At 34.4% G+C, this 11,681-nt stretch overlaps 1 protein-coding gene across 1 annotated transcript; it reads right to left on the reverse strand.

The window, feature by feature from the left end:
• Positions 1-254: 254 nt before the first annotated feature.
• Positions 255-9,947, reverse strand: LOC118026336 (alpha-mannosidase 2-like; the record flags this gene model as incomplete). Its single annotated transcript, XM_035029175.1, has 3 exons — positions 9,506-9,947; positions 3,483-3,685; positions 255-437 (listed from the first exon to the last, which is right to left on the reverse strand). Coding segments are annotated over exons 1-3 (623 nt in total), but the record flags the coding sequence as incomplete, so codon positions are not given.
• Positions 9,948-11,681: the final 1,734 nt, after the last annotated feature.

Here is an 11,681-nt window from a genome sequence, read left to right on the forward strand (position 1 = left end):
GCTTTATAATAATGTTTTACTACTCCATTTGCAGAAATGCACTGCAATAAAAAGTTAGGACAGCTAGTACATTCTCAATACAATTCTTGAAAAATGCTTTGAATATTGATGTTGTTTTTCTATAGCAATACTTATAAGGGATGTCATTATTGATATGGTCTGATGTACATTAACAATTTCATCAAAGATATAAGCCTGTGACCCAAAATTAAAAAAAAAATTGTTTTATAATCACTTTTTAATAATTATATTACCTGGTACCATAATCCACAACCACCCAATCTTTTGCAGTTCCTGTGATAGCATCATGATGTTGAAACAGTCCCAAATTTCTTCTGGCTTCTGTCAGTGCCATGTAATGGGGTGATGAAAGAAATTTACTTATCTTGTATTTCTGAGCTTGTTTCAGGGTGAAATAGTAAAGAATTTCAGCAGCCCTAATTGTATAAAACAGTCATTAATTCTTATTTCAAAACAAACATTTACTATTTAAAATATGTGGTACTGATACAATTTTTAAATGCATTTTTTAAAAAATCCACATTTCAGCACAATTGATAAAAAAGATATTGATAATAAACATTCCTATAAAACCATCTAGGTATCCATCTAATATATCTAGATTATCAATCATCAGAGAACATCATGTCTAAATTGATATAAAGGACGCTTGTTCTAGATGGTCCTGGAAAGAAGCCAGTACCCACTGGCAGCGAGATAGGTGTACTTATGTATAACATAGTGGAAAAAAAAAAAAAAAAAAGCTCGAAACAGCAGTAAAAAGTGGATAATGGTTGCTGCCCTTTCTCCTCTCCAAGATCAGCCCAGACACATACCAGGAACTTCATCACCAGAAAGCCATTCACTCTCACATACATACATTAAAGGAGAGACGGTGCAGAAATGGTCACATGAGTGGGAGACTAACAGTGAAGGAGAGGCCGAAAGCGATGGCCTGACATCTCAGTGACAACAGCTAGTCTCTGTGCTGAATGAGAACATTCAACAACTAGAGGGAAAGTAACAATATAAACTGAAAGGTGATAAAACATATGCTGTCGCTTCTCGTTTATTTTAAAGAAAAAACACTTGGGCTTACGAGTAGTTTTTGAGCAAGAATATGGGGACTTATCATTTTCATGCTTTATTTTTTTCATCAGAGGATATGGTTCAAGACAGGTTTCGAAAAAGTTCTTTAAAAAAGAGATATGGCTTGGGGTGCCTGGGTGGCTCAGGCGTTAAGCGTCTGCCCTCAGCTGAGGTCATGGTCCCAGGATCCTGGGATCGAGCCCCACATGGGGCTCCCTGCTCCGCGGGGAGTCTGCTTCTCCCTCTCCCACTCCCCCTGCTGCGTTCCCTCTCTCTCTGTGTCTCTCTCTGTCAAATAAATAAATAAAATCTTTAAAAATAAATAAATAAAATCTTAAAAAAAAAAAGAGAGATGGCTTGATGAAGTAAAAAGTTTAAGAAGGTTCTTTATGCCAAACATATTAAGAAGGATGGAGAGAAAACCAAGGCAGCTTGAAAATGTATCACAATATAAGGAAAAGGATAAATTTAAAGTACTCAAAAAAAAAAAGAATTGTTTTAAATTTTGAAATAATTAGAAGATACTAAATAATCTCTGCCTTTAAATTCTAATCTTTCTAAAATTCATGGCAGGAGAAACACTAAGTTTGAATTAAAGAAATTGTGTATATATGTTCATCTATACCCATAGCACATATTCCTGGCTTTGCAAAGAGTACCTATACATATAGATATCCCAAAATGTAAAAAGGGGGTTTAAAAAATATTTTCTTCTTTATACTCTTCTATCCTATCCAAATGTTTTACAAATGAGCATCAAGATGAAATATCTATAATCAGACAATAAACTTATTTTCAAGTAAGTTGATTACATTTTGAAATTTGTCATTATTATATGGTTTTTTGTCATTTTATTTTAAAGCAGAATTTTCAAAATATATTATTACTCACACTAAGTACTTCACCTTAAATATGTTCAATAAATTAAAATTGAATCAATATTTGTAACTCTTTGTCACTAAAAAATAGTTGACACTTTTAAAAAAGTGCAGTAGTCCAAAAGAATCTCTACATTACTTAGTACTTTCTCTGTTTTTATCATAGGTAGTTTAGAGTAACATAATAGAGAATTAATATTCTATTGGGCAAGAATGCATCAATCTCTCTAATATAGAAATACTATTTTATTACAAATACAGGAATATGTATCCATCTGGCACATTTGTGAATATCCCAAAAAAAAGGCAAAGGTCAGGCTTTTGAAATAATGCTGACAGCATGAAACAGTAAAAATAAAAAAAAACACACTACTATACCAAAGTACAACTCTGGGAGAAATTCATGATCTTTATAAAAGGGCTTTCCAAAATGTACTATTTCTACCAGTACGGAGAAGAAGGTAGATATAACATGACTTTTTATTTTTAATACTGAGATTCATCATGAAAATTAATCATCATGAATTCATGATCTGAACTAAGCTGAAAGTGAACTCATCCTGAAAATGAATTAAGCTCCCACGCTACACACACATAGAGAGAGCCCCAGGAGCCCCCAGGGTGGTTCATCCTTACCAAAAAGCAACAGGACCCACAAAGATAGCTACTAGCCACGTGTGATTATTTATTTACATTTAAATCAACTCAAATTAAAGGAAATTAAGAGTTCACTTCCTCAGCCACACTGGTCACATTTCAAGTGCTCAACAGTTACATGTGGCAAGTGGCCATACTAAACAGTGCAGAAAACAGAAACAGAAGATTTCTACCACTGCAGAAAGTTCTGTTGGGCAGTGACTGAAAGTTCTACTGGACAACGCTGGTTAGAGCGTTTTTGTTTTCTCCTGACTTTTCTGCTTTCTCCCTGTCACTATGCTTTTTCAGCCAATCACTCTGCCGCCATCAGTTCTCATCTCTTTCAAGTTTTGCTCTTCTAAGCAGAGAATCACACCTATAGAAATATGTTTCAATAAATAAGAACTGAGGTGGAGCCTCTGAAGTTCTCCCACATATAAAATACATTAGTTTTAGATTGTGTACTTTGAGGCCCACATTTTAGCCACAGAGAGGCCCTATTTGTTCCTTGTGACCCTTGCTTGTTTCCAGCAATTTAGTCTGTCTGGCTACTGACCTGCAGACACACATAACAATGCCACTGGATATTATCACGGTGTGCAAACAATACCAGTAATTAATTAGAAACATATAAAACATAAGATACAGGAGAAAGTCTAATCAGATAAACTGCTTTTTTCAGAACAAAAGCCCATATAATAATCTGATTATGCACTGGAGACATAGCTCTGATTGCATTAAAATTTCACAATTACATTAAACACATCCCAATACTGCATACATGTTGTATATTATGCAAAACTCTATGCTATGCTATGTGCTATGATCACATAAAAAAGGTGAATAATTAATGTAGCTTTCTAAACGTAAATTTTGTACCTTAGATGGGATTCCAATATCCTATCCATTCGTTTGTAGAAGGGTCTGGATGTAAAGTAGCCGCTCCAGTAATGATCGTCTCGGTCAGCATAAGTGAAAAAATCTCCACTTAGAACAGGGAACATGGATTGGCTATTCTTTCTAATGGTTACATCTTCTTTATCCAGTGCATCAAAATAATCTGATAAAGTCCCAAACTGTATCTAATTAAAAAAAAAGTGACACTTATTCATCTCTACCTTAAAATTACTTCTAGCACTAAAAGGAAAAGTTAACAGTAAATATTTAAGATGCGCTTTCCAGTTAAGATGAAATTCTAGCTCAGATTTTACAAAACTCAAAAGCAGGGGGAAAAATATACAGTAGCTCTTTCACTTGCATCAGGTCCCAAATTAAACTAAAATAAAACTTACACCCCTAAGGGGTTAGAAGAACTACTGAGATATACAAATCTGTGGATCTGAAAACACCTTACCAATCTCCAGAATTTCAAAGTGTGCAAGGGTCAGGGAATAGAATAATTCAGAGATAAATAAAAGATGGGAGGAAGCAGCAAAAATAAAACATTTACATACAGTTTGGTTAACCATTAAGTATTTTCATATGTCATATGCACATACACTCCCCTGGCCTCCCCATCCCCCTTGCTTGAGCTCTCATAAGGGAGACTTTAAGAACAGCAGGTCATTAAAAAAATGGACTTTCTCTACCAGCAGGTAACATTGAATAGAAGTAAAACACAAAGAGTGACAAGAACTGCAAGGTTGACTGCTCAAATGAAAAGGTCTTTTGACTAATGATTTAAATTACCAGAACATAAATCCATTTTTATGAGCCCAAGCTATTCCATAAATCAAAGGAAAAAAGAAGTATTATACCACACCATGTAAACAGATATTAAAAGGCAGTGTTTTTAGAGATAAACAGAGAATTTAACAGGGAATGTATTTCTTTGAATATTACGATGCTATTTTTGTTGTTTCCTACCACACACAGATACACACACACACACACACACAGATACTAAAAGCTACTTTGATTCAATGTGGCAGAAAAATAATTAAGAGCAGTTAAAAACAGGGGTGCCTGGGTGGCTCAGTCATTAAGCATCTGCCTTTGGCTCAGGTCATGGTCCCAGGGTCCTGGGATCAAGCCCCACATCGGGCTCCCTGCTCTGCAGGAAGCCTGCTTCTCCCTCTCCCACTCCCCCTTCTTGTGTTCTCTCTCTAGCTGTGTCTCTGTCAAATAAATAAAATCTTAAGAAAAAAAAAAGAGTAGTTAAAAACAGTGAGTAGCACTCTAGAAGAGTGGTTAAGAACAGCACAGAACCTGGATCCAGATAGCATTGGTTTGAATTCCATCTCTACCATTTACCTAACAATGTGGTTTTGAGCATATTTATATATTGTCTCTGTGTCTGTGTTACAGCTAATAGGGTTCTAAGTAAAATGCTTAGAAACCCAACTGGGAAATAATGGTCTAAGTTTTAGCTATCATTTTTCTATTGCAAAGGCAAAATTTCAGCTGGAAACATGATGATATTAGTAAGACAAATAGAAGTTATCATGTACCTGTGACACAATAAATTTTATAACAGCAAAATAGATAATTATTTCTAAATCCTTATGTTTACATCACAGAAAAGCAATTTTCAACAATATTACCTAGTCTTATCTTGGCTTCACCAAATACAATGTATCTTGGGCAAGTTAATATATTTGTGCCTCGGTTTCCTCATCTCTAATGGGGATAATTATAGTACCTACCAGAAAATGTTCAGAGAATTAAATAAGTTAACTAAAGTGAAGCACTTTAAAAAGTTAATAGCAGGGGTGCCTGGATGGCCCAGTTGGTTAAGCACCTGACTCTTGGTTCCAGCTCAGGTCATGATCTCGGGGTCATAAGATCAAGCCCCACATTGGGCTCTGTGCTGGGCATGGAGCCTGCTTAAGATTCTCTCTCTCCCTTTCCCCATCCCCACGCCCCCGCACCCCCAAAGTGCATGCTCTCTCTCTAAAAGAAAACGTTAATAGCAAATAGTAAGTACTCAAAAATTAAGTGTTATTTATTACTCACTTAACACATTCTAAGAAGCAGAATATAAGTGTGTGTGTGTATAACCATGAGGGTCACAAATGCAAAGAAATACAGCATTAACTTCAGGCCCAATAGTACAGACAAGCTCAGGGAAGTATACTGATAAAAGTAAAAAATATTCAACAATCTAAATTTCTGACTCACTTTCTCATCTATATAAAAAGGGATTTCTATGAGATAACAAAAATTCCCTTCAGTTTCAGATTTTAGGGAACTGTGGCATGCTACAGAGTTAATATTCACAACAAAGTATACCCTTTTAGAATATTGTAACTAATTTTTGGTATTAGCCAAGATGAAAGTATTTCCTTCTTGGCAATTGCCCCAGGCAAAGTTCATTTAAGTAGACTGGTGAGCATTCTCACAAATTTAATTCAATCTCAAAGGACTGATATATAATCCTGTATCTATCCTAGAGTAGTTTCAAAAGAAATTATTTAAGAGTGAATTTTTCTATAGTCTCTTGGTAGCTCAAAGTACGTATTCCAAATAACCAAAAAAAAAAGTAGATGTTTTTTACTTCAAAAGGCAACAAATTATATCTTTAACATAACCTTAATCTTAAACATAATCAAACTCCTCTATCAGAGCAACATATGAGAAAAATACATAAATTGTTAAATAAGTGATGACCAATGGGAAACTGACTGGCTTGGTTGGTACAATGTCAATTTTTTAGCCATCTAAATTCAATTGCTTACTTGGGTTTTTCCTTTCATTAAAAGAAAATAATAAACTGAAGCTTCTGGCTTGGACAAAATAACTTCAAACATCCTACAGAGAACAGATACTAGATAAACCACAGAGAGAAAAAAAGCTTTTGTTTGAAGGTATCTAAGGACAATCAAAGCAGCCAACACTTGAGTGACAAAAATTCCAGAAAGAAAGGAAATGCATGAAGGTTACTGGGTACAAGGTTAGAATGCAAAAGTCAACTGTATTTTTATACATGGAATATACCACATTCATGGATGGCCTAATATTTGTAAAGAAGTTAACGGTACTCACATTGATCTATAGGTTCAATGCAATGCCAATCAAAATTCCAACTTTTTTTGGTAGAAATTTAAAAATTGATCTTAAACCTATACAGAACTATAAAGAAAACCAATGCAATCTTGAGAAAGAAAACAAAATTAGAAGACTTATGCTATCAGAAATTAAGATCCATTCTAAAACTATAGTAATTAAGACAGTCCGAGACTAAATAGACAAAATTGAATAGAGTCTATACAAGAGCCACACAAATAGTTTCACTCAAAATTAATGAAAAATATGATGCTGCAGTAAAGTGGGCACACTGGTCTTTTCAATAAATGGTGGTAGATACCCATATGGGCAAAAATGCACCTTGATCCCTGTCTTCATACAATTCACAAAAAAATCAATTCCAAACAGATTACAGACCTAAATATTGAAGGTAAAACAATAAAGCTTCTGGAGGACAGCTTCATAGGAAGCGTATTTTCATAATTATGGGGTATAAACAAAAATTTCTTAAGCAGAACATGACATGGAAAGGAAAATACTGTTATATTAGATTTAATTAAAACAAAGAATTTCTGTTTATCAAAAGACAGCATTAAGAAAGAAATTAAAAAACAGGCTCACATAGTGGGAGACAATATTTGCATAACTTTTATCTGAAGGAAGACTCAAACCAAAATATATAAAAGAGTTATAAATGGTACAAAATAAACAGACAACCCAATTTAAGGAAAAGTCATCAAAAGATTTAAATAGTCACTTCACAAAAGAGGATACCTAAATGGCAATAAACTTATGAAAAGAGGTTCAATTCATTAACTACCAGGGAAATATAAAATAAAACCATCATATCGATCATAAAAAAATAAAAATGAAAAAAAAAATCCTAACAAAAAATCTGAGTAAGGAAGTACAGCAACTGAAATTGTCATACAATGCAACGACTAGTGCATCTATTTTGGGATACCATTTGGCAATATCTACTGAAGTTGAACATGTGCATACCCAGTGACCAAAAATTTCTATCCCATTTTATACCCACATAAATTCACATACATGTATATAAAAACATGCACAAAATATTCAAAATGGCTTTATTTGTAATACACAAAAACTGGAAACAACCCAAATGTCCATCAATAATACAATGGACAAATCGTGATGTATTTATCAAATGGATATTAAAGATAATATACAGTATTAAAATTGAATATACTGTGGGGCGCCTGGATGGCTCAGTTGGTTAAGAAATCCAACTCTTGATTTTGGTTCAGGTCATGATCTCAGGGTCATGAGAATGAGCTTCACATTGGGCTCCGCACTCAGTACAGAGTCTGCTTGAGAGTCTCTCTCTCCCCTCCCCCTGCCCTCCCCCCCCCCGCTCATTCAAATCATTGCCAAATCTTACAAAAGTAACCTTATTTTCCCTTCTATCATCATGGTTAGTGTTTTTTCTTTTGAAATGATACAAGAAGGAAATCTTAAGTATGTGACCCTGAGACCATGACCTGAACCAAAATCAAGAGTTGGATGCTTTTTAAAGTGACTTTACAAATTGCCCTACTGGGCAAAGAAGGAAATAGGTAAAATACAAAAATCAGTACTTTAATTCTTTAGAATGAGTGGTAGATCCTTTTATGGATCTCAAAACCATTCACTAGGAAGATGTACTTAGGGATAAAATACCCATCTGCATATGCCATCCCCTAAGTAAATGTTTGTGTATCAGCTTCATCTTTGAGGAGATTATAGAGATGATTTAAACATAGACCTAAAGTTCATAATTTGGTAGAAATTCAGTTGTAAGTATCTTGAATACACCTGGCATTTTATTTAAGTTTATTTAACTATTTAATATTATTTACATTTACTTAATAAACTTGAATTCTCCCTACATAAAATGTGACCTATCATCAGCTTTCTAATTTCCTAAACAGTAACATCTCTTCCTTTCTGTAGTATTTCCACAAATATTCTACTGTCTCATAGGTTAGTATGTGAATATAATAAACACATTGGGTAATTTTCTCATATAGGGTCTAATATAGGACTCTTGTTTGAATCCTGACTCATGAAACATATGCTTAAAAAAAAATGCCTGTATGTGATCAGGAAAATCTGAATCTATCTGGATATATGATAATATTGAATTATTGTTAATTTTTTAGATATAATAGTGGCATTATGATTGTATTTTTAAACAGAGTCCTTATCATTTAGATACATAATGAAATGGTTACAGATGAAACTACATGACTACTATTTCCTCCAAAATAATCCCTGGGAGAGGGTGAGAGAGGACAGTGAGGCACAGCTGAAGTGAGAGTGACCTCGAGTTGATCAATGTGGTAGCTGAGCTATGGATATGGGGAGGCAGGGGTCAGGGGAAGGGTACTTAAGTTGTTCTCAAAACTTTAGGGTACATTCAAAATTTTCCAAAAGGGGAAAAAAAAAAGAGAGAAAGAACTACAGGTAAATGATTAATTTTGGAAGTCTTCTCAACTAAGAAAGATGCTAGTGTATTCTCTGGACACAAGACATTAATTTGCAAAATTCATGACACGTTCATCTGCATTGCCCGTCACATTACTAAAATCACAAGGATGCAGCCGTCAGAGAAACAAACTTTTGATGCTGGTAGAAAAACAGGACATCACTGAAAACTGAAGATCACAACTTAGTAGGTGCATATTTACAACTACATAAAAGTAAAGTCTCTTTAATGCTGTAGGAATGGGGGGAAAGGGACAACTTCAGAAATGCAACTATAGTACTAGATAATTTTCCTCTTTAAGAACTACACTCTTACATACAAACTACATATTCTAGGAAATATTGGGATGTGGGACAAAGAAACTAAGGCTGTTGTGTTTTAGCCTCATTTAATAATGAAGGCTCAACTTCAAATACAGTATCATAATTAAATATTTTCAAATTACCTTAACATTATACTCAGGATGAGAATTCATATAATCAAAAAGCAGCTGATAATTCTTATACTGATGATCCCATTCTATGCGTTCACAGTAGCGAAAATCATCTCCTAGTGGGGCCAGGACAACTGTAGTATGGAAGAGCTTTGACTTCTTTCGGTACTGATCTAGAAGCATCTCAGCCCTACAAAAGAAAAAGGAAAATAAGAACAGTACTAAGAAAAGGACAATGGGGCAACTCATTAAAAAGTGTATTATGTTAAAAGAAATTGTTGTATATTTTACCTGTATTCTAGGTTAGTATGATTTATAAGGCAGATTTTTTAAAACTACTATACTAATTTTCATTATCCACTTAAAATATTCATAAATTTTGGGGTGCCTGGGTGGCGCAGTTGGTTGAGCATCCAGGCTTTTGGTTTTGGCTCAGTCATGGTCTCTAAGTCATGAAATCAAGCCCCGCATTAGGTCCTGTGCTCAGCGCAGAGTCTGCTTGGGATTCTTTCTCACTCTCCTTCTGCCCCTCCCCTCTGCTCTTTCTCTCTAAAATGGATAAATAAATCTTCTAAAAAATATATTCATAAATTCTTACCAGAGAGAAAAACCCACAGGTTTCCAATGGATTATCCTTAGAGAAATAAAGTCACATACCAACTTTGACATAAAATTACTGGGAACATCAATGGCCTCCTGAAGCCCGGCCATAGACACTGGATCCCAGATTGCCTGTATTTTAAAATAATTTAGTCCAAGAAGACAATAAGGATTTCTTATCTATATAAACTTTGAAGTTGGCTTTGACTCAAGATGCCTTTCTCTAATTTGATCTAAACTTGCCTGATTACACATAAAAAATTAATAGTTTGAATGAAACCAATTATAGAACCTGAGTTCCTCTTCAAACGGAAGAAAAACAACTCACTTAACACCTGCCATCAATAAACTGGATATCTGTCAGTGTCCTTCTCAGGGCTGATCAACAGATAAAGTTTTGGAGATCAAATAGCTTTTTTGATTTCTACCTTCCTCAGATCTAACCCATGAGTCCAAAGGTCAGCTAAATACTAAATGTGCTGATGTGTTTTTATATTTCATATTATTCTAGTATTCTGCAGAAAACCTTTGGGGTTGAACTGCTGAATGCTGAACCAGGGTACCATTTGAGGAAGTCTAGGAATACAAAGTATTTAAGAGGAATGGCTTATAAAAATGAAATTAAATAAGCGGATGAAGAACTCAGAGTAGTTCTCTATGTTTGTAATGCCAAGCTTAAGAAATCAGTGATAAATGACTAATGTGCTTTTTACCCAGTATTCCAATTTTCATTTCTAGGGTTATCGAGAAGTTCCAATTCACAATATAAAAACTTACGAAAGAAACTCAAAGACCATCAATAATGGAACGAAGTATTTTATAGAATTAAAAACATTTAACTAAATTTAGAAATTCACATGATCTTTTTATACTGATAGTCTCTGAAACTGCTTTGCAAATATTAAATTATTAGCAAAATTCAATAACTTGGTGAGTAAAATATAACCATAATGTTCTTACATAACATAGTTTTCTGAGATTAGCGTTCAGTAGAGTACTTAATTTTTACTAATAATTTACTAATATTCCACACTTAACCAAAAATAACCTTGGATTATTAGTTATAATTAAAAAAATACATGTCTAATGAGACTAATCAAATAGAAAGAAAAATAAGAGAAAAAAACCAAACATATAAATCAGATATGAGAAAGATACACTATGACTGAGCATCCAATCAGATTCCCCTAGGCAACCAGCATAGAAAAGGATAAGTGATCATTTAAATGAATGCCAAGGTTTACTACTAGATATACCATATCTTGTGTGTATATGCATATGACACATAAGAGGAAAGAATCACAAACATTAAGTGTGAGTCTTCCATTCAGCATCTGTCCTAACTCCCAAGCTCCTGCTCAGAAGGTGTCAACACGGAATTCAAGAGACCAATCTATACTACCTGGTAGAGAGCAGATATTCACTAAATACATTGTACACTAATGCCAAATGAAATGACCGATATCACACTTGAAGATGTGCAGCAGCAATCTGCTCTTCACTCCTACCAGGTTAGAAATGTCAACTTAACTAGAACCATTTGAGGGAGTCACTGTATGGATGGGGCATGGGGGGAGGGGGAGCATTG

This window comes from Mirounga leonina, unplaced genomic scaffold, assembly GCF_011800145.1.
Source record: "Mirounga leonina isolate KUSES-001 unplaced genomic scaffold, KU_Mleo_1.0 Mir_101525, whole genome shotgun sequence".
Classification (NCBI taxonomy): domain Eukaryota; kingdom Metazoa; phylum Chordata; class Mammalia; order Carnivora; family Phocidae; genus Mirounga; species Mirounga leonina.